The sequence below is a fragment of the Microtus pennsylvanicus genome, chromosome 10 (assembly GCF_037038515.1).
Source record: "Microtus pennsylvanicus isolate mMicPen1 chromosome 10, mMicPen1.hap1, whole genome shotgun sequence".
Classification (NCBI taxonomy): Eukaryota; Metazoa; Chordata; class Mammalia; order Rodentia; family Cricetidae; genus Microtus; species Microtus pennsylvanicus.
The window spans coordinates 51,473,726-51,498,238 of NC_134588.1; the positions used below are offsets into that span (position 1 = coordinate 51,473,726).

General features: G+C 42.4%; 1 protein-coding gene across 2 annotated transcripts in view; it reads left to right on the forward strand.

Moving 5' to 3' along the window:
* The window catches only part of Astn1 (astrotactin 1), a 329,272-nt gene that overhangs the window by 117,084 nt on the left and 187,675 nt on the right, over nucleotides 1-24,513 (forward strand). For both annotated transcript variants that reach the window (XM_075988353.1, XM_075988352.1), the window contains exon 2: nucleotides 6,923-7,110. In XM_075988353.1, coding sequence (XP_075844468.1) covers nucleotides 6,923-7,110 — 188 coding nt within the window. The remainder of the gene's footprint in view (nucleotides 1-6,922; nucleotides 7,111-24,513) is intronic.

Sequence of the window (24,513 nt, forward strand, 5' to 3'; positions counted from 1 at the left end):
GGCATCTGGACTGAATTCAGACCCAGCGGAGTGAGCAGTCTTATATGGTTCTGCTCTCGGATGTGGGATCATTCCACATCAGAACTCCAAAGCAGCTGGTCCCTGTGGTGAGAGAGAGGTTCGCAGTACCTCAGCCCAAGGCTGGTCTCATCGCCTCGCGTCTCTTCCCTTTGTCCTTTCTCTCTGTTTACATCTCCTCTGTCTGCCCCTCATCTTCCTTCACAGATGGCAAAGACACTAATGTGCTGCTGTCATTATGTTTATGAAACAAGTTGAGGTCTTTAGAGGCTGCTGTTCCAGGGACATTAAAGCCTGGTATCACATTTGCTACCAGGGTGGAGATTTGCTAGATAATTAGTGATCCCTGACTGTTATTAACCCCTGACTTAAGCAGGCGATTTCCTTACAAAGGTGTTGAAAGTTAATACCACGGTTAATAGTTTGAGTCAGAAGAGCATAATGAAACCATGTGGAAAACTGGACCTACCATCAATATCTTTCAAGCACCAAAAGTAGGGAATGGAAAGGGAAAGTTTTAAAAAAAGAACGAAAGGAAATTAAAATGAAATAGACTAGTTCTGTCCTAGGCCCAGCTTTCCTAATATTTTTAATAGTCACTATCAGAAGAACAGGACACAACTGTTACATTTCGATGTAGCTGGTTGGTTAGCACTATTAATGATGTGACCTCAATATTTTTGTTTGTGTGTGCACATCTTTGGAGGTTAGGTATCGGATTTTCTCTTCTATCAAACTCTGCCTATTCCTCTGAGACAGTCTTCTGACCTGAAGCTCAGTGGGATTTTTGTTTTTGATGGTGAGCAAGCCTTTGTGATCCGACTGTTCCTGTAGTCTCCTAGTGCTGGGACACAGGCCTGTGCCCACATTTGACTTTTTACAGTGGTGCTATGGTGTTGATGCTTAGCAGTAGCTGCTGTGACCTACTGCATCACCTTCCCCCCAAAATTAATTTTTGTCACACAAGGAAACTCACAATGGCCCTTGGGATAGCATATAGTGGAGGTGGAGCTCAGTTTTATTTTCAGAGATGTTCTCTTTTACATGAAATTATTTCACAAATTAAATAAAGGCATTTGTAATATCATACAAAATAACCAATAAATCTAAGTAAATTGAAGATACCCCCATCCCTTGCTAGCAAGGACCTTCTTAGTGGTGCCTGCTACTGTTCCTTCAGTGGAGCTCATCTATTCTTGGGGGAGTCCCTCAGAAAGCATTTTAGATTTGTTTTCAAGAAAAGGTTGTGTGAAGACGAAACTAAGTTTGAAAATCTAAACAAGGCCCTTCAACAGAAGGAATGGCTGCCAGGGGTGTCAACATGAACCTTGAAAGATGACAGGATCAGTTCAGCAGGTGCCCTCCACATGAAGCCAGGCATGAACAAGTTAATGCCAGCTTCTGCCTTGACCTCAGCAACCACACCACCTCATTACGACTCAGCAGAACTCAGCTGGAATCTCAGGCTTGCTAGCAGTGAAAAGGGGTCCCAAGACGCCCAGACTGTTCTCACATACTCTAAGCAATTCGCCGAATTAAATGCTCCTTAAGAATTTTCCCAATTAAATTTATACTCCAGTTGGAATTGTCTAGTTCGCTGAAGGAGGGCATGGCGGATCTGGTGCTTAGGAGAAGATTCTGATACTGACTTGATGTTTCTTGACAACTCAGATCAGGTCCTCTCAGCATGAAGACATGCACGAAGAAGGGAGAAGGCATGTGGAGAGTGAGGGCATGTTGTAACACCAGGGGGAACAATTTCTTCAACAAAGTTTTGAGTGTCCTGACGTAACCCCACAAAGAGACGACAAACTCTCAGCCCACAAGCTATCATTAGAGCAATGACTAAGGCTCATTAAAAGTGATATCATCTCACTCTGCCTTTTCCAACCCAAATTTTCTCTCCTAGAACTTTCCCTGCCCAACGCCCCACCAGTACAGTTCTCTGGGGACATGCAGCGCCAGTGGTCTCTTGTGGAACCAGATGTTTGCAGCCGTGTGATGAAGGTCTTCCTCAACAGACTGGGGTACAATGTGATGTTGGGTGTATATCTTTAAGTCTATACACACATCTTCTCAACCCATGTGCTTCAGATCTGAGAAGAGGTTTGACATTATTGGTAACATTAAACTTAACATGATGGTGCCCATGTGATCATCAAAGTTATCAAGGACTCTTGAAGGTCATCTACATGGTTGCATCTTCCCAGAGATGAGGAAGCTCAGAGTTAAGAAGCTTGCTCAAAGTTCCTCAGATCATGGCCAGTCCTCCTGAGTCCCACTTCTTTATCTAGTCACTGAAGAATGCCATTCTCATTCCGAGTCTTGTTGATCATTAACTTGGTTCATGCTTTTGCCTAATAGAATTGGGAATGACTTTTCCCTTGCTGTGAACTCCTTAGGAAGGCATTCAAGACTCTTACAAGTGCCATTAATCTGGATTTTGAGAGTAGGTCCTCTGAGGTTCTCCTCCATATCCCACACCCCTGCAGCTTAACTAGACCTCCTGTGATTCTGACCACGTGCATCATCCTTCTGTTCCCTTGCACATACTGTGGCCTTCAGCTACAAGTGTGTCCCCAGTATCTTCCACCGTTTTCTTACTTCCCATCAGTCAAGGTCTCACCTGACACGCAGCATTTCTGTCGCTTAGCCCTGGCCACGTCTGAAATTTCTTGCTCTTGGAGAGTAGGAATACATGGTTTGATTTCCAACCATGACAAACATAATGTGCTCTTGGAATATTTGTTGTACACAAGAAGGAGTGGAGCTCTGCTTTCTTCGTATAGCAGGATTTGGGGAGATAATGAAGACCTGAGGTTTGTAGGAGCAAGGATAAACATGGAGAGAGATGGGACAGCCTTCCCTTTCTGGAGACCTCAGCCCTACTGTGTATTGAAAGGATCAGTGCTTGTGACAACTACGGGACCTGTGACATCTGGAAATAACCATAAAGGGTCCTATTGGCATTTGTTTCATTCAGTAAATTGCCACAAAGGTCCTGAGTGAGCCTCAGTGGCAATGGTTGGATTGGAGTAACCATTTTATCACCTCCCCAGTAATACCCTTGGAGTCTCAGGACTGGCTTGGATTATAGTTCTCTTGGGGGAGGGGCATTCACACCAGCGTGTAATGTTCCAAGCTCAGATTTCAAACCTGATGGTTGGCAGAGCATTTACTATGTCCTACTTGGTCTTTCATCAGCTGATTGAGCCAGATATAGCGTAAATATAAATACGTTGCTAGTTTAGCATTTGAGCTCTTTCATGTCAGATCCTATGAGGAGAGGGGAAAATGCCAAGTAAGAAACTATCATCTCGTAATGATCTTGAAACTAAGAATTGATGAATGCTCATGACAGACATGGTGCCCTCTTTCCTTCCTTCTCTTGCCCTCCACAGTGAGCCAAGTCTATGCAGAATAATGATATCACCATTCCCAGGGATGGGAATGTTTAACCCACAGAAGGGTTTAGAGGGTTAGCCTGGAAGCCACTACCAGACTGTGCTAGCCTCGCTGCCCCCATGGAGCACTTTGTCAGAGTCTGTGCTGCTCCTCTTCTTTCTTTGGTACCCCCATGCCTAGTGCCGTGAAAAGCAACACGTGCCTCTTCATTGAAATATAGTAGCTGTTCATAGGTATAAAGTTTTTTAGTGAGCTGATGAAGATGTTCTAGAATTAGACAGTGGGTGAGGGTTATACAACATGATGAATACACAAAATCTCACTAAATTAAAAGGTGATCTTATGGCATTTATATTGTATTTCAGTTTAAAAATAAGTCATGCAATACTAAAATCTGGAACAAAAGATTAGATTATTATAGCTGTTAAGGTCATAAAACACCACATGGCCTTTGTACTTTAAGGTGTTCTCTCTCTCTCTCTCTCTCTCTCTCTCTCTCTCTCTCTCTCTGTCTCTGTCTCTCTCTGTCTCTCTCTTTCTCTCTCTCTCTCTCTCTCTCTCTCTCTCTCTCTCTCTCTCTCTCTCTCTGTGTGTGTGTGTGGGGGGGGTGTGTATGTGTCTCTACATATTCTTAGGTCATGTTTTCTGCTTTGTGAAAGGAGTAGAGGGCATCTAATGGTTTCTCTGTCCCTGTCCTCTGTCAGGTTGGGTGTCTTTGGTTCAGGTACTTCCTTATTTTTGCTAGCTTGGTTAAAGCAGAGGTAATGAGTCTGACCTACTTGATGAAGATCTGCTGGGAAACAAAATCTAGTTTGTGAAGTGATTTAAAGGGACAGGTGCTACATCCTTTTGAATAATTATAGAAGGGGCTGAGTGGCATGCAGACATGTCTGGGATAAATCTTAGACTAGGTGGAGATGGTTCTTGAAAAGAAGCTGGGCTTGATTACACCATAAATGCACTGGTGGGTTCTGGAATACTGATGATTTTTATCTCTGCTGAGATAAATACAGACTTTGGTTCCCTGTGCAGTGGTCAAACAGGAGCTTGGGGAGGATATGTTTGTAGGGGAGGGTGCATTTGTAAGGAGTCTTCTAGTACATTGATGGATGAAAAAGCATGAACGGTGCCTGCAGGATATACAGCCATGTGCCTGCAAGAGTCGTTGATTATTGGGCCTGCACTCAATTTGTTGGACTCTTGCTGCCTTAAATGCTTACCTTCAGAGATGCATCCAAGGGTGTTTCCTCAATTCTGAATGTGGAAGACTCTTTAGAGGAAGGGTGGATGTGGGAAGCCAGTATCACCGCTCCCAGAAACAAATGCAGAAATGCCTTCTGAAACCCAGGTCTGAAACGCAAATCTTTTCTTCTCCATCTCTTTGCCTTCTGAAGCTCCCTGGATTCTAGGCCAATCATATGCAAGATCTCAGATGATATACCAGCCTGACAGATGACAGAGCCTTTTAGGCAACAGAAAAGAAGGGCCAAGCATGAAGGGGGATTCTTTGTCGGCAGCTCTCCCTCACAGTCTCAATTTACTCTTCTCCCTGGGGAGCGTGCTGTTGAATGAGGGAGGCCATCATACCAGTGCCTTTCAGGGGTAGGTCAATGACTGTGTCCCATACAGAACCTCAGTGACCTGCAGAGAAGACGAAAGAAGATATCTGTTCCTTCCTCTTATCCTCCTTTGGTTGCCTGATCATCCCTTTCCCTTTTCGATTAACCATGAGGCATCTATTTCCTCAGAGAAGACCATTTCTTTACCTTCTTGCATGTTTTTCTGAGGTCAGTTCCTCCACTCACAGTCCCACAGGATTTATTATGCATATTCACTCATGGTGGACTGCTTTAAAACATTGTGAAGGTCATCATTTCAATTAGAACCTGAGTGCCTAGTACAGGGCATGGTGCATAGTGCATGTCTGGTCTGTGACTATTAAATCAATAAATAATACCAGCTCTTTCATAAATAGTGAAGGATAATTATAAATTCTATACATATTTAAAGTTGCTTTCCTCTTTGTGGTTGTGATACTTGATGAGAAAATATTCTAAATGTGTCTATTAAATCTTTTTTATATCTATGTCATAATTTTTGGCTAAAGCTAATAAATTTTGAGAGAAGAAGTATGCCTTTTAAAAATGAAATTTTATAAAGTGGTGATTTGTTAAAGTGTGTATAGCAGAACACTGGTCCCCCTTTGGGGTTGTAGTAGTTGTTAAGGGAAACATGGTCTGAAGGTTAAGCAAAGTCCTGGAGAAGGTAGATTAATCCATTTTCTCTATTATACGATGCCCAATGTGATATCGCTTAGGACTAAGAGAAAAGAGGGTATGTACCCAGGGTGTTCCTGCAGCAGCACCATAGTGTTTTAGGAGGCCACTTTTTTGTTCCCAGCTGCTCATCCCCAAAATAACCACACATTATATTATTTGCCATACTGTTTGGCCAATAGCTTAAGCATATTTCTGGCTAACTCATATTTTAAATTAACCCATCTCCATTAATCTGTGTATCACCACAAGGCTGTGGCTTACCTGCCTCTACTGTCTCTTATGGAGCTATATGGCTTCTCACTGACCCCACCTTCTTTCTCCCAGCATTCAGTTTAGTTTTCCCCACCTGGCCAAGTTCTGCTTTGTTATAGGCTAAAGCAGTTTCTTTATTTATTAAACCATAAAAGCAGCACATAAACAGAAGGACTTCCTACATCACCATAGCTTGTACTACAGTGCAGAAGGCAACAGAGTTTTTAGGTATTTTTCTATTGATGATAGCCTAGCTTTCATCCAAATCCCTGAGAAGTGAATGGGTGTTTATACCTGTGATCAGGGTCCAATTCACACCACTTTCTTCGCACATCACATCTGCTTTGCAAAACTGAAGAGACAAACAAAAAAGAGTGAAAACACTTCTTTTCCTGTCATGACAAGTTATCAGACATCTCCCATGGACTATGCAGCCTATGCGCATGGCTTCAAAAACATGCCATCAGCCCCAGTGGCTCTTCCGTAACCTCCCAGGACTGCTCCATAAATGCCAGTTCTCTGCACAATAATTACCGACTTTCTCCTTGGTAGATTCATGGGCATCTAGGAATAATTGCTGCATAGCTCACACATCCAGATTTACAAGAGGCAAACAACCTTGTATTTACCCCCGGGGATTATCAGGTGTTCAAACTGTGCAATGTAAAGGATGCTATTGATCACAGAATGAGTGGGAGAACTTGAATTTTCACGTCAGTATTTATCTCACTGGGTGAGAGTCTGGCTCACTAGATATATCATAGAAAGACCTGTGGGGGATAATTCTCCTCTTCTCTAGATCTCTTGTCCTCCTTGAGTTTTATAAGCAGCAATAAGTCTACCTGCGGTCAGAACCCTTTGTTGTCTGCAGACAGAATTGGTTTGTTGGTACCAGAAACCAGTACTATGGAATCTTGGTCTAGTACAAAATCTTACCCTGTAATTTTGGTGTGTTTTCCCCCCTCTAGAGATCTCAGGGAATACGGAGGACATCCCTCTGGTGCGCTGGAGGCAGCAATGGCTGGAGAATGGTACTTTGCTTTTTCACATCCATCACCAAGATGGAGCTCCTAGCCTCCCTGGACAAGAACCAACAGAAGAACCCCAACATGAGTCAGCAGAAGAGGAACTAAGGATCCTACACATCTCAGTCATGGTAAGAGCAGGCTAACCCCAGCCTTCCAGTCACACATAGCTGGTGTTTACCTTGATATTAAGAGTCTTGGTGTCAGCACCTTATTCGTCGGTTTCTTGCTGTGATAACAAAATATCTTAGGTGACGACTTACAAAGAAGCCTGCAGTTCTCTGGGTCAGGTCTCCGCGTCAGTTCTTCTCTGGTGAGGACCTTCTCTGCTCTATCATATCATGACAGATAGCTATGATGGGGCCAAGTGTGGACGTGGTCATGTCCTAAACATGTTGAAAGCCAGAGACGCACTATAGTTCCCTCCTAGGGCATTCTGCTGATCAATAGGGGACTTCCCAGAGGCTTCACCACCCACCATTATTGACATTCTAGAGACCATGCTTCCAACCTAAGAGTCTTTCAGGGGAAGGGGACATTTAAACCAACACAATAGATGTAGCTGTTTAAAATACAAATCCATAAAGGTCATTGAACATGCTGACGTGTAAACTTCTCATTTGTGGGGAATGCATCCACGTGGGCCATAAAAGTTGTAGTTATTTCTTTTTTCTTTATCTATTTAAAATTCTTTTCACTTTATATACCAACCCCAGTTTCCCCTCACCTCCCTTTTTGCACCCCTACCTCCCCCCATCCCAGTCCCCATCCACTCTGCAGAGGGGGTAAAGCCTCCCTTGGAGAGTCAATGAAGTCTGGCATACCAAATTGAGGCAGGACCAGGCCCCCAGACCCTTGGTATCAAGGCTGAGTAAGGTATCCCACTATAGGGAATGGGCTCCAAATAAAGTAGGTCATGTACCTGGTCCCATTCCCAGCCCCCCTCCCAACAGATCAAGCTGCATAACTGTCACCCACATTCAGAGGACCTAATTTTGGCCCATGCAGGTTCTCCATCTATTAGTCCAGAGTTGGTGAGCTCCCATTAGCTTGAGTCAACTGTCTCTGTGGTTTTCCCCATCATAATCTTGACCATGCCTTACTCATATGATCCCTCCTCTCGCTCTTTAGCTGAACTCCAGGAGCTCAGTCCAGCCCTTTTCTGTAGATCACAGTTGCGTCCATTTTTACAGCATCATTTTCCAACTGTCCTTCCTAATCCTAAGCCTAGAAACATACACATATATGGAGAAGCATTTTGGTTTCTTATGTAACAGTCTTGGCTGTCCTGGAACTTGATTTGTAGACCCGGCTGGCCTCAAACTCACTGAGACCCTCCTGCTTCTGCTTTGCCTCCCAAGTGTGGGGATTAAAGGTGTCCGTCACCACTGTCCAGTGATGGAGAAGCTTTTTCAAACCTTAGGTATTATCAGAAAGTCTTAGAAAAGAATTATTCAGTTAATATTCTGGAATAAATTAAAATACTTACCCCATGAAGGTTTGTTGGATGATTGATTCTCTGGATGATTGACTCTCTCAACTGTTTGTTACTACCAAATCTTCTGTCTTTTCTCCCAACCACAAGAAATCAGCACCCTGGTTTCACTTATCAATAGTAAAGGGTATGCCAATACATGCTTTCTATCCCAGTTCCAAAACTTCATCACCATCATCATATCTACATGGAAATGTAAAGTCTCAAGAACATGGTAAAATTCTTCTTAAAGTACTAGGAACCTGAATTTAGGAACAACAATAAAAATAAATGCTATAATGACAGGCTGTGACGGGTGAGGGGTTTGGGGTAATATTTCACTTACTGGTGAATACTTAGCAATAGAAGAATGTTTTTCACATGGCTAATGCATCATCAATATTTGTGTAGCAAATGTTACATTTTCAATGGAGACAGAAAATGCCCATTTTATTTGACATGAATGTATTGGTGAGCCAATGCATTATCTGTTTATAAGAGGTTCTGAGAGTTGGTTGACACCTGACTGATTACACATGGGCTATGTGCTTAGGATCCTGCTACCTCAATGCTAATATGCTCATATTGGCCTGGCCTAAGTCTTGGTTTAATTTTAATTGTTCTCTTGCTCTGGTCTCATTACATATTATTTAGTTCTACCCAGCACCACATTAGCCTGACCTAGTGCAGAGAACAGGGTAAGTTCTGCATGTTTTGTTACTGACGGCAACCATGAAAAAATCGGTACATTTTATATAGCTTGAAAATCTTCATTATCCAAAATTTAGGATGAAAACTTTCCCCATAAAAAACCTGGCCTATCTATATTAACCTAGTCATTCAAGTAGGTACTTGCACAGACAGACCCAATGTATATACATCTGACCGAACTTTTGTATAGTTAAAATAGCCATGAAGCTTCACTTTGGATTTTATGCTTTCATAATCAATTTCATTTTATGCCCATATTTACCCAGAAAATAAAGAAGAAATCCGTGGTAAAGTAAAAACAAGAAAAGCAAATAGTTTCATATCCCCTTTTTATAACTCATCTTCCTGCATTCTGCCCATTACAAGTTCTTTACAATAAAGTGAGTCTTATTTTTTAAAATACTGGTTTAAAATTTCTCAGAATATAAACCTTTCATTTCTTCTTCAGTCAGTGTCCTCATAGATAACTGGCAGGATAGGTTACCTTCGTGGACCCAGGTGTGTTGTTTAAACTACAGGAAATGAGAAGCTCCAATGTCCAGGTAAGGCCATAAATGAAGTGGGAGAAAGGAAGCTACTCTACCTCACAACTGAAATTAATCAGTCAACTCATGGGGGAGAGAAGTTATGGACCCTTAATCTAGAGCTCTATGCTATGTCAGGGAAGATCATCTTCTTCAGTGTGGTTATGGCTTCCAGAGAGTGGTGAGATCAAGAAGGCATACCCTGGTAGTCAGGGACTACATCACCTTCACTTTGATAATACCATTTTCTTCCATCAACCCAGCTACCCCCGACCTGTGCTCATAAGTAACTTTAGTTCTGTTTCTGTTTGATTCAAGCCAGTTACAAAGGGCTTGTCTTTGTCATACCAAAATTTTTAAAAATGCCAAGGTAAGAAAACCATACAAAATTCCAAGGATGAACGTTTGGTGTGGTTATGTCAGAACATCAGCCCCTGACTACCAGAGATTAAGACAAGGCTATGTGAGAAAGGGTGTTTGGCAGGGGAAAGGATACAGGATAAAGAACTGGCCCAAGGCAGCCTGCAGCTTGCTCTAGAGGCTGTGGCCACACAGTCAGTGCAGCCAGGACCCTACCATCTATCCTTAGAATGCAGTGTTCTAACCAGTGCTCCAGAATGCAACATGTGTGTGCATGCATGTTCGTCAGTGGCTTTAGAGAAAGATGCTGATCAAGAGTGCCGCAGGGCTTCAGGTAATACATCGTGCTGTAGAAATCCCTGTGAGCTGCACTCCACAGTTAATGGCTCTGCTCAGAGCCCTGAGTGGGAATTAGAGGGCAGTTGACATTGGAATGAAGAGGAAACATCAGCCCCAGAGCTAGCTTTCAGATCTTTTTGATAATAAGTTTCTAGTTACCCAATGTGGTCATAATTTTCCCACAATTTTCCAAATAAAATGGATATTTCTTTCAGCTTCCTTTTCATTTACTGTATCTCCTTTTTAGGCAGGCTGGAGGAGGTGGAGGTGCAAAGGGTACACGGGAAGGATGAAGCTGGCAAGTGTGATGTTTCCTTGAGCTTAGCCTTTTGGGTGTGGTCAGATCTCATCCTTATAAATACTCAAAAAGTCTTTGACTTCAGCCTGGGAGTGGAATTTCAGAGTGCACTGAAGATAGCTGCCTTCCCGTCCATCGGTGTGGGGAAATGGCTCCTCAGTGGAGCCCACAACACACCAGTCCTCCCTGTTCTGCTCCCTTCCCATTTCACACACCACACACCCACACACCAAGCACCCACATAAAACACACCCACACACCAAACACCCCCACACCACACCCCCACACTCCCACACACCACACACCCACACACCACACACACACAACACCCTCATACCACACACCCCCTCACCACACACACGCACACACACACACACACACACACACACACACACACACACACGCTACCTTGCCATCCTCAGGCTGCTTCTCCAGAAACAGTTTCAAAGCCTGAAGTTGAGGATCTGCCCTCAGCTCAGGAATCAAGCCTGAGGGTATCCTGTTTGAAGATGTCATTCCGAGAATCTCTGATGGCCTCTTCTGAAGAGACCGGGGATGGGTAGATTGTATTTTATTCACTTTATACCATATCCTTTAGCGGTAACGTCGACAGCTATGGGAGGCGTCTGAAGTAGTGGCCTGATAAATATCAGAAGATAGTAAAACCTTTTGGCCAGTCATAGTTTTGGACAGTGATCTGCACATGCATGATATCACCCCAGATCTCTTAGACAACAACAATACCAGGGCTATTTTTTATGAACTCTAATGATCATTAATGATGCACTTTTCAGACTGGTTCAAAATAGAATCATTTGGGAAAAAACTAATGCTATTATCAAAATATGAATATGCCCCACTTTTTATCTCCCACTAAGAAGTTTTATATTTAAAAGTTTGGCAGGTAGTCCCAAATATTCCCAGAATGTATAGAGGGAATGAGGGGTTTGCGAAAACCTGGAGTTTACATTTCTTCATCTGTAGCCACTCTTTCCTCGGGCATGCTGCCTTCATGCAGGGGCTAGTGCTTACTGTCATATTTTGCTTTCACTACATTTTATTTCAAACACAACATGTAAGGAACGATAGAATGTCTAATAAAGGTGTCTTTTTGTATCCTTCGAGATGACATGAACGAGAACGTGCAAGTTGTCTCTCCTACCGGGCCATATATGAATCTGTCATCGGCCAAATCATAGGGCTTGAGCAAAACCAATACTCCAGCCGGGCGCTTGGCAATTTAAAACTTTGAAAAAGTTTCATTTTCCTTTCAATCACATCCTAAAATTTTTGAATTAGTTTTTCAAAAGAGTCACCATTTCTTCCTTGCGTTCAATAATTGGATTTCTCTTCTGAAATCTTACATTATTGCTTTGAGGGCCAAAGGATATATTTTAACCTCCTGCATGATTCACACTGGCTGAAGAGATTTATTCCAAAATTTACAGCATAATTGACACTTAGAACCATGACAGCACAGAAGCATCCACGTTTGCAAACTCTGAACAAGTGGTAGCAGAATCGATGAATCAAAACTGAGTGTGAATTTTAAACCAAAAGTGGAAAAAAAAACCCTTCAGCAACAAGGCAAATTGTTTATTCCACAGAAGACTAGATTTTGACACGATTTACATCAGATAGTCAGAAACTGTGCAAATTTAGATTTCTGCATGGTTCTTCTACTGATTTGCCGTATGATGCCCATTTTTCTTTTTCGAGTATGTAAAAAGAATCTAATGGTGCATAATAGAATGTAAATGTATTGTCTCTGTATTTCATGGTTGTAATTAAAGATAGCAATGTTAATAAATTTCCTAAATGCGCATAGATTGGTTAAATTTTTCACAGCAACCAGCCTTCAGTTTTGTCTGTCTATCTGTCTATTGTCTGGGTAGTTTTTATTGGGTTTACTTTTACTACTAGAGAATGTCTTTTAAACGTTAGCTTTCTTGCACACAATTTAAAATTTTGTGTGTGTAGTAAAATGTCTTTGGGTTTCTATGTGTCCTTCTGAATATTCTATGGACAAGCCAGTCAGTCAGGGGTAAGCGCTGTCCAGGACCACTGTCCCTAGGTGTGTGAAGCCAACCATCCTCAGGTTCCTGTCAGAATTCTCAGAGGCTACAACCCTTAAGATTCCTGATCCTGGGAGTGTCACAACTTAAGGAGCAAAGTTCTCTTTTGAGAAAAATATCATAAATATCAAATCTGGGGTACAAAAAAAAAACCCTGCTGGTACTACTAGAAAGTTCTAGAGTCTTTTAAATAGAGAAGGACATTTAAGAGAGGTTCATTCTGGAAAAGCAACCTTTGGGTCCTGTTAGTCCAAAACCTTCCCAGAGCCACCAGTGGGTGGATCCTCTTTACAAGGCGCACAATGGCATTGTGTTGAGAGTCTCCATCCTAGCTCCTACTGTTCTTCTCAAGGCCATACAGTTATTCAACCATCATACGTCATTTTGTTTGAAGATTGGTTTCTTTCATATCTAGAACGCAAGCACATGGGATATAGGAGAATGGTCTCAAACGTGGAAATCATTGCCGTCAGGATCCGCAGGAGTTGGCAGAGGCTGCTTGTTCATTCCCAGCTTCTCAGACCCCTGAAATAATCACACAGAAACTAAATTATTTTCAATACTGTTTGACCAATAGCTCAAGCATATTGCTGGCTAACTCTTATATATTAAATTAACCCATTTCTATTAATCTGTGTATTGCCATGTTTCTGAGGCTTACTGGAAAGGTTCTAGTACATCTGTCTCCTGTGGATGGCTACATGGCTTCTCATTGACTCTGCCTACTCTCTCCTCCTCTACCTGCTTGGAACTCCCACCTTGCCCTATTCTGCCAAGCTACTGGCTGAAACAGCTTTATTCATTAACGAATAAAAGCAAAACATATACAGAAAGACGTCCCATAAATGGGCATGAGAGACAGGACTGAATGCTTTTTTCTGTACCTTTTGCCTTTAGCAAATTTACTGTAAAAATTTATTAGCAAATTCATTAATCAAAGTCATTTTGCAGGTTTATGGTCAACCAATATTATTTTTGTCATTCAAATCAGGAGGCCCTATTTAAGCAAGGCCAATCTTTTGATCTTCAAAAAACAAATGGAAATGCTTAGGTATGCATTATACCGTTGGGAAGGAAAGGACTGGAATAGCAAGTCAAAAACTCAACAGTCAGATCCTGATTCATTTGCTTGCCATTCAAGGCTTCTGTCAAGTGTCTGGGCTGACTTCCTGGTCATACCTGCATCTGTCAGTGGCATCACTAGATGTTTGCCCTTCCATTAACAAAATGGCAGGCAGTTTCTAAAGTAGTCAACAAACTCTCTAAAACAAATGTCTTTGCTCTGCTTGTTCGGAAGCCGGTTATGCAAAAACCTAGAGGTACCAGGGTTCACAGAGAGTATGGCCCAGACCTCAGTGAAGTTTGTCTTGCAGACTTCCCTCACCTGTCACCATGGAATGGTTCTTCTCCTGCCAAGAAGAATTGGGCTCAGGTATGTGAGCTTTTTTGCAGATTCAGAAGCTCATCCCTCCTGTTGCTACGCTTTCCTACGCTGTCCCTCTCTGTGTCCCTTCTGCTGGCAGAGCTGGGCTACACTACACCTGCTCTTGATTTAGAGCTGGAGGCAGAGGCTTCTAATGCTGATTTTACCACTTCAGGGAAGACTTGCTGACCTTTCTGGAGGCTTCACTATTTCATCTGTAAGATGACCGCATCGGTGAGATTTTCTAGCATTAGAGAGTGGAGCTTCTCTTAGGCTCTGTCTGTGCAGTTCCCTGCAGGACTTCATATGGAGATGGGAGAGACAACACTCTCCTGACGTTTTAAAACAATAGATTTTCCAAAGGCAGATTCCCACAGAGGGAAGCTGGAAGGTTGCAGCCCGGCTCCTTCACATCCATTTCTACTGTTTTGTTCTATGTGTTAGGTCCACTCTCTGTTGCAGTTTTCTACATTCTGATGGTTTTACATGTTTGAAGTTCCCTTTACTCGCCAAGGCACTTCATTGGTGACCTCTTCAGACACAGTTTTTCCAACTTTGTTTCCACTGTTTCTGTTTTCCTTTGCTCTAATTCTAGCTCCTGGGGGTGAAGGGTGGGGATAGGTGGATCTCACCAGTTACCATAGTTCCTCTTTGTTCAAAGGTTTCATGTCATGTTAACTCATAGGTAGATGCAATCCTGTTCTTCTATGTCTGCTGTGGTTAAGGAGGACTGGACTTAGTGACACATTCCTGATCCTGGCACAACTTGGGAATTATAAATATAAATATATGTGTATATGTATACATGCATACATACATAACAATGCTTTTACTGTTTATTTATTTGGCATGGTAAGCACACTAAGATCTTACTTGATGAGCTGTGAGGGGCATCAAAAGATAATATAGGCACCATCACCATCACTAACTATCATCATTACCATCACTGTCTTCCAAATCTGGATTTGCTATTTGCTACATGCCAAGTATTATTTTAAGTAATTTCCATGTATAAATATTTATCTCCTATTTTCATCACAACATTACACAATACAAATTGTAACTTTCTGGTTTTCCAGAAGATGTGAGTAAGGAATAGGCAGGCTAAGTGTCTTATCTACTTCAATAGCTATTAATTTACTGATCCTGAATTTGAATTTGCGTAGTTGACAGAGTCTAGGCTCTATGTGAGCACATGCATGTCTTTGCTGGTGTGTGCATTTGTGTGTGTGGATTAACACAGACAACATGCATATGGAGGTAAGTAGACAACCTTAGCATGTTGGTTCTCACTGTCCTCCTTGGCCTATCTTACGTTTGTCTTCAGACATACGGGCTAGCAGGGCCATGCGCTTCTGGGATGTCTTCGTCTTGATCTCCCATGTCCCATTAGGAGCGGAGACATTTGTGCAATGCAGCCAACATTTGCATGGATACTGGAAATTTCAACTCAGGTCCTCCTATTTGTGAGGCAGACACTTTTACCCAATAAGCATCTCACTAGCCTTATAGTCCATGCTTGCAGAAGCACCCAATTCAGCTCTGTCCTAAAGGAAGTATTCAACCTGTAATTAGTATTTAAACATGTTCATTAGCAGCTTGTGTAGTTTTGTGGTCCTTTGTACTTTGTCATATTGAGTCTATGAGCGCTAGGACCCACTGCCATGGGAGAGCACAGCTTTCTGAGGCTATACCAGGCAGCTGACCTCAGAAACTCAGATTCCGTTCAGCTCCACTAAACCCACCTGCTAACCTTGGCTCTTACACTGCCCTGCCTCACAGCTGGCTTTGGACTACTTGGCAGGGAAAGAAGAGACTGGTTGGGGAATTCCAACTCTGACATTGTTAAAGCTGTGTAGCAATAGATCCAGGTTTCTCCATATACATAATATCAGACTTTTGCCGGGAAGTTTTAGGAATCAGAAAGATCTCTTTCTAAGCGTTGCTGACTTGCCAAAGATTTAAACAAATCATTGACTCATTCTCTCATTCCAATATTGATTCTTTCATTTAATAATATTTTTTATACTTCAGACATTTTTAGATAAAAAGTAGATAGAAATTGAATAGGACAAGGTCCTGGTATTGCAGAACTTGAATCATTTAATTAATACTTGACATTTGAGGATGGCCCTGGGCAGACCTGACAGCCAGGTGAAACTTTTGTTGTTTGTTTCTTCTCTCAGTTTTGCTGTATGTCCTAAACTTCAGTGAGACCCACCAGCTTCTCTATCTTTCCAGACACCAATGTAAATAAAACATGGGTTAACTTCACAAAGATTTTGCTGCCTTTTTTACCATCTGGAATGTAGCTCACTTGACACAGAAACTGACAATAAACCTTCGAGTATTTAGTTTTCCCACATCCCTGAAGATCCTTTTGAGAGCAGGAGTTGTAACCTTTATGGCATTTAAGTCTCTTGCAGAAGACCCTTGCTTGGTTCACAGAATGCATATGGATGCTCACAACCACCCGTGACTTTAGTTCCAGGCTATCCGAGGCTCTCTGCCTTCCTGGGGCACAAGTGTACATGTGGTATGCATAAACTCTTACAAGCACACAAACACATATTCATAAAGTAAACCAACTTTAAAGCCAATGTTCAAAATAACAGTTGTTGCTTCCTTAGCCTTTGTTTGCTATCCACAGAATTTCACAAGAGCATTTTTTGCCTAACAGCAATAATTTTCTGAAGGAATTTTGTGAAATAGGTGAAAATTACTCTGTGTTCCAGAGGTAAACACTGAGACTTAGGGAAAAACCACATATACTTTGAGAAATGAAGGGAAGATTCGGGGCACTTGTATCCAGATTCATTTTTGCTGCAAGATTCCTTGAGAAGGTAGCTTCAGGGCTGGCCTGGCATGTCCATATTTCCAAGGTGTAAGGGAGTTTTATTTCTTTTGGCTAGCACAGCAGAAATTCTACAGCTGATGAAGATTAGGAAGGTACTTACGGCACTGAGCAAATCGCCAAGGTAGTATGATCTCCGAGTTACTTCAAAAGGTGAAGTATAGCACCAGACAGTGAGATCCGGGCTTCAAACCAAGACTGAGGTTGGCTATGAGAAAACACTAGTCCTTGAGAAGCCTATTAGGCCTGTAAGTTCTACAGCACTGAATTTCAGTGACATAGTTTATGCCAAGGGCTTCAACTATAAGAGAGACTGATTCAAACCATAATTCTATTACTTGCTAGATTTTCTAGTGACATTGTTGAAATTGCTTTATCTCTTTAAACTCTCTTTAGGACAGGGATAGTAATAGATCTTCTCAAGGGGCTGTTTTGATGATTACATAGGGGATTCTCATAAAGCACTTCCTACAGTGCCAGGACTATTGGAAGTGCCTGGTAAATATCAGCTAGGTAAACTCTCGGCAAACTATGCAAACTGCCTGTAACAATTCCGTGTGCGAGTTGTTACCCAGGAGGCCACTACCTCAGGGAGCCATAAAGCAGCTGGATTCATAGCGACTCCCTCCAGAAGTCCTGGAGGATCTGTGCTTAGGGAAAAGATTGAGGCAATTAGGGCCATGAAGGCAACAGAATTGGTCGATTACAAACTATGGCATGTGTTCATGGATATCCAGGCCCTGATAGGCCTCTGCTTCATTGTTTACGACGTTTCCTAGCTGGTGTCCTAGCAGGTATCCTATGGTTTAGGCTGATAATCTCATCTCCAACTTCTCTGGAACTACTTCATTAGTGCACTTAATTTTTAATCAAGCCAAGTGATGTCATTATGGGATTTCTTTTTCTACCCAGGTATCCATGCATACGAAGGTTGTTATTCCTTCCATGCCCAATCAGGAGAAGAAGACATATGATATGGCAATACTCATGGCCAACATTAGGGAAAAACTCAGAAATTTTGACACCTGCTACTGTTGTCTCTTTCCAGACAATTCTGCTGCTTCCTCTTCCTTAGCCTATCAATCAATCAATTTGAGGATTTTCTTATAGACTTGGAGTAGCCTTTAAATCTGCTTGTAAACCCAAACCCTTGGGCTCTCCCTAGACACATAATAGACTTGAATATAGAAAATGGAGCCAGCTATAAATCCACAGAAAGAACCCTTGCAGGGACAAGTATTATCTAAGCTAGGGGTCTATAGAAGGCAGTTGGTAAGCCTTTTCAGCTCTGAGGGCATGGAAGCTATCTCATCGGCTCAACTCTTACCAAAGTACTTCCTAAACTACCATACAGAATAGATAAATAGATCAGCATTACTTTTTTTTTACCAACAAAACTTTATTTACTAAAGCAAGCAGTGAGCCACATTAGGAACATAGGCTACAGTGTGTCAATCTGATCAAAGACATTCTCATCTTGTCTTTAGAACCTACAGAGACTAAAATCTAACAACCTGTGAGGTAAGTGCTAAAGTTCCATCCTCAGTGTGAAGAAATGACAGCTCACTAGTTTAGTCAGTTCCCCATAAATTTAATTATTACTTAAGACATAGATTATTCTTGTGAGAAATTTAAGGCCACATAGTAGTCACGAATTTAGAGGCCCTCCAGGCTCCTTACCTGTTCCTGTGAGATACTGATGGATTCAGTCAAGATACACGTTGGTACAAATGCTGCAATAATAGAAGCAGGATATTCAGTATATGAACACCACAATAGTATAAACAGGGTATGCATTATATTCTATTTTTCTTCTGCCTGGTTTCAACTTTGGTCCACACAGTTGATGTTTATGAAATGTCAGGATACGTGGAAACACTCTTTCGGAGCAAAACACCATAAGGGTGTAACAATGAAAGTAGAACTATGCTCCCAAACACGATGTTATGATGAAGTACTCTCGTGTGGGAAATGGTACAGGATGCTTTCAAAACCTACTGGTTTCTTGCATCCTCGCTGAGGCTCAGGGTGGACAAAGGCTTTCACATTTTGCCTTGTAACATCAACTTTCCAGTATTAGCTGACATTTACTAGACGTCTTGCTTTTCTGAGACGATGATGTCAGTAGTTCCTCCTGAAGTCATGGAGGGAGCTGGTAGGGGCAGGTACTTTTAGCTGCTGCCATGCTATTTCTGACTCCTTCCACCCTGATACCTCTACCACCGAGGCTGACATCCTCAAATAGCCAGAGATGAGTCAAGTCGCTGACTAACTTGGCATGAGTCAGATGTCGATTTGTCGATGCTGTACTGTGGCTGAAAGAAGCAAGTGTTTTATTGAGTAGCAATTGTAACCTGCTAGTTCTCTTAGTCTCAGGGTCCCCAACCCCACATTTGGGACTTGTGGTGGCCTGTGCTATGAACTCAAATACCATAAAGAAGGCAGGGATGGATGGAAGGTGTGCATGGAAGATACATTTTCTCCTGTGCTGTATCTTATCTAAGGTGCTGAAAGGAACTCAGACATACAAAAAATTGGGATTTGTAAGAGTGGACATGTCAGGGTCTGGCATTTGTTGTTTAGACACATTCTTTCAGAGTGTGCTAAGCTGTTGTACAGAACCAAACTGGAAGACTCAATAGCCCAACAGTGGTGATGCAGCCATCTTTGATTCACTTGCCTTTTTCTAAATGCCATACAGTGTACATATCCAAGTCACCAGTCCTGGATTTCAGACGGCTATGTTGGTCCCAGTTCTTCTCAATGTTAGGGCTCAGAGCCAAACTGCAACATTTGAGACAACCATGTAAGGCCTGTTCCCTCTCCTTGGACACTACCTAAGGTGGGGATAGGGCAATATCACCCCATCCAATGTGGGGCTGTGTTGGAAGCTTCCATGAGTACAGACCAGCTCTTCTAGCAAAGCCTGTATTAGACCTGAATGACCTCAATGATAAGAAGAAACAGGTCGGTATGTCAAGCAGCTTGAGGTTAAGGCGACTGAAATCCAAGATGAGGCCTAGTATCCCCCTTTTATCAGCAGCCCCTAAAATTTAGGCAGGCCCCTCTGGGTTTTCATCTGAAAATGTGAACTTTGGCTGATGCGCGTTATGAAAACTAGAAGTTTTTAATGCCGTATTTTAATGTACTTTGTATAAACATTTTCTAAGTATTTTAATTTAAATTGACTGATGTTTCAAGCTTAAGCTTATTTCATTCTTTATCTGAGATGAAAATACCAATAAAAGCACAGGTTTGATGGTCTGGCTAATAATTTTCATGCAAATTAGAAATGATCTTTTATAACATTAATGATGAAATTAAAATGTTTTACACTTTTGCCATACCTTGGTGTGCCAGGTACTAGGAAAACACCATCGGGCATTGTCCTCCATCTTGGGATTTTCAGGTCAGATGACCTTGTGAGTAGCCTCAGGCTATCACATCCTGGTAGTAGGAAAGCGAAGGACGTGAAAGACACAAAAGGATGTGAAAGACACAGAAGTCCCTAGTTGGCTACTTGAAAGTAGTCTATGAAGAAATTTTCATCCCCTGCAGCAACTTGGCTCCCCGTTTCCCATTCATGAACATGAAGCAATAGTGTGTGGGGAACTAAAATGGCGGGGTTGTGTAGCTGTGGGTGAGGTGGAAGGTAAAACAGTCTCTCTGGGAGGGAGGCAGTTCTTCTTCCCACTATCTTTGGGAGAGGTTTGGTGACTATGGTCTTTCCCCAGAGCATAGAGGAGTCTCTAGGCAAGTGTCAGTTCCTCGCAGCCTCTCAACGGTCTCCATAGAAGTTCCTCCAAGTTTTCTCACGGAAGTCCTCTGGATGGAGCAATCCTGGGACCCCCTCAAAGAAACAGATGATGGGGAAATCTCCCAGTCTCAGTTTCAGGGGTCCAGTAAAGAGGGAAATCTTGGGGGAGGTGGTGATCTTCAGAAGGAAAAGGGGGTAATTTGGGAATGTTGACTCAGACTTATGAAATAACAGTGTCCGTCTCCAGTGGGTGGGAAGTTTCTAGACTCCCTTTCCAGGGACCCTCTGTTTCTTGTTACAAATTCTGGAAAACACAGGCAAAGATGGTCAGTCATGCATCCGAGGACATTCTAGGACATGACATTTCTTCTTCCTACTCCCTCTCCCCACTAGTCACGAGGCATAGCAAGACTTTTTTTTTTTTGCCTGTTTGATTAAACTTAATGTTGCTGTTTATTTTCACCCCAAACCATCTGATGGACAAAGCTAGACTAAGAAGTGGCCCTTTAAGCTCTTCTGTGGAGTACAGGAAGCACATCCTAAGGGCTGAGTTTTGCATTCAGGATTTTTTTTTTTTTTGGTAAGGAGAACCTTACCCAATTAGTACCATTCCGGGCCACTAGAGTTAGAGAAAGAAGAGCCCAAAAGACAAAGAGGGTTATTTCATCTGAAAATCATCTATACAAATAAACAGTGCTTCCCCATTGCTCAGGGACTACTTCCTATTGATGTTTAGTCATCCAGGATTCCACTTTCTGTGCCCACTGACTTCCTGTCCATGTGCCCATCATGGCTAATAGAGCCTCCTGTCTGCCCATCTTTCACTTATCATGTTTTCCAGATGTTTCTAGAATCTCCCCCTTCTTTCCCTCTTTCCTACAGGTAGAAACCTTCGTCTCTTCGTTGGGACAAAGCAAGGTCATTTGTGTCCTTCCTCTGACCTGTTTGGAAAATGTCCCTCTCCTCACCATGGTTCATAAAACCCAGCTCAAACAACATTTTCCTCTGGACAAAACACCTTACAGAGTTCCCTCAGCTCAGAAGCTGAAGTCCAAGGTGGCTAGCCTTTCACAGCCTGACCATCTCCCTTTATAGCCCCTTGTAATCTTTACCCTAGCCACCCTGAGTAGCTCACTCCGGCTTCCTGAACCTCCTCGCTGTTTAATACTCTCATGTTTTAGCCAGCCACAGCCTTTTGGCTCACAGTGATTTTTGTCCCTGAGTGGGGTCACTTCTCACTCTCTAAATTTCTCCTCACCTCTTGAATTACTCTAGGAAACTGTCCCTACCTCTCTCTTTTTCTCTGGGCTATGCTCACTCATGATAGACATTTCCTCATTGCTCTTGTCTGCATGAAGATGTCTCTCATGAGAAGGAGCTCCTCCCTGGGAGGCTTATGTGTTCTGTATCCTAATTGAGCACCTGACCTCCTGGCAAGAGACCACAAAGGACTTTGGTAAAGAGTGCACACTTGTGTGAGAAAGGCTGAATGGGTCTGACCATAAAAAGCTAAAATTCAGAGAAACCGGATTGCTGAATGACTGAATTGCTGGTGCCTAGCCAGGGACTTCCTCTGTGCTAAGAGACCTTCAAAGGAATAATTTGATAATTCCTGCCTCCTTCTTTGGGTCTTTGTGGCTTTTTTTCCTCATTGCATTCATGGAACTAGAACCTTAAGTAAAGATTGTTCCTCACACCAGAAATGGGTCTCCATGAGGGCATATCTCCTCCATATTGTACGTATAGTGTATCTCATATAAATAAACATAGTGTTATCATCATAATTGAGCATAGGAATAACTTGTTTTATATAATACCTGCATACATGTAGTTTAGTTGATACAGAAATAAGTGACTAAAGGATTTTCTGATGAGGACTCAGTTCTGAATTTCAGGAGGTATTGGATAAGTCCTGGTGAGATCCCATGTTGTTATGTATTAAAGAGGCTCCTTCTGGACTCTGGAAGTCTGGAGAGTTCCTTGTCCAGCCGCTGGGGGGAAAAAAAGCTATTCATGGTTTCCTTGTCCTCTGCAGCTCTTTTCAAACTTCTGCAGTCTGTAGCCATGGTGTCATGAAACCTGCTATGGCCCCATCAATTGTTAAGATGTGAAAAGGACATTTGATCCTAACAATAAGTAAAGTGTTGAAGTTTGTGACTGGCTTCATTGCCCATTAGAGTGGTGAATGACCTATAATAAGGTAGTTCCCACTCAACTCACATTCCACTGTGCTCTCTTAACTGAGAAAGAAAGAAAATACAGTATTATAGCAGCTACGAAGAGCATGGAACCTCCAGTGCTGCTGGGAGGTCTAGCTAGCTAGCTACTCGGAGCACGAGTAGAAGTAATTTTACAGAAATAAATATACATGATGTACTGATTTTAAAAATGAGAATTAGACCCTTAGTTTCTAAGAAAAGGGTCATTTAAAAAAGAAACTGTCCCTTTTACAATACATGTGATACAGGCTGCCATGGATAATTGGGTGCTAAATAGATATTAAAATTTTTGATGACAAATTTCTTTGACCTCTTTGGTGATGAGACTATTTACACAGAGCCCCAAAGACTGGGGCAGGAACAGTAAGATTTGAATGCATGTCAATTAGTTTCACAGGGGAAAAAATTGTGTCTACTGAGCTGAGCCCTCAGCCAGCTCACAACTGCTTGCCAGTGGCAGCAAACGCATGTGCCAGAGCGCGGCTGGAGAAAAATAAAGTATTGAGCTTTCTGAGAAGCACAATCCTCTTTCTAAACTGAGCGGTGAATCCATGTGCCTGCTATTTGAACATCTTGTAGCTGAGGAAACTCTCGTCATACTCTAGCTGGTCCCTTCCCAGGAGGATGGAGAGCCAAATTTGCGACCCCACGAGCCAGCCCAAGGGTCAGGCGGCCACTTGCCACAATGACAGGTGCCCAGATGAGCGGACAAATGATGCGGCAGGAAGGCTGTTTGTGTTTTCTCAACCTCATTGAACCAACGGGGATCAGTTAACCAAACAGTTGTGCTCACCAGAGGCCTGCCCTGTGATGGATACTCTTCTAAAACAAGAGTTCTAGAAGGCATTTCAGAAGCGCTTCCTACTTGCAGTCAAGTCGGCACTATGATGTGAGGAACTCCAAATTATGGATTCAGGATTTACTAATTAAACCAATACACACACACACACACACACATGTATACACATACACACACACATGTATACACACACACACACACATACACACATACACACACACACATACACACACACACATACACACACACACATACACACACACACATACACACACACATACATACACACACACACACACACACACACACACACACACACACACACACACACATATTTCCAGAGAGAAGAAGAAGGACTTGTACTGGGTCTTCACAGAGTGGGAGGTGCTTAGGCCAATAGGAGGGAATGACAGTTTGGGTACAAAATCATGCTAGGAAATGCCAGGGCAGACAAAGAGCAAAGTCTCAGAGATGGGCATAGATAATGACCCCAGACCCCATTATCCTCTCCCTCTTTCTCTTTCTGTGTCTCTCTCTTTTTCTTTCTCTATCTCCGTCTCTGTGTCTCTCTCTCTTTCTCATTGTCTCTCTGTATCTGTCTCCATCTGTCTCTCTCTCACACACATACACATAAGTGTAATGTATTAAGAATAAAAAAAGGATAAGTCACAACTCTTTAAAAAAAAGAAAAGAAAACTGAA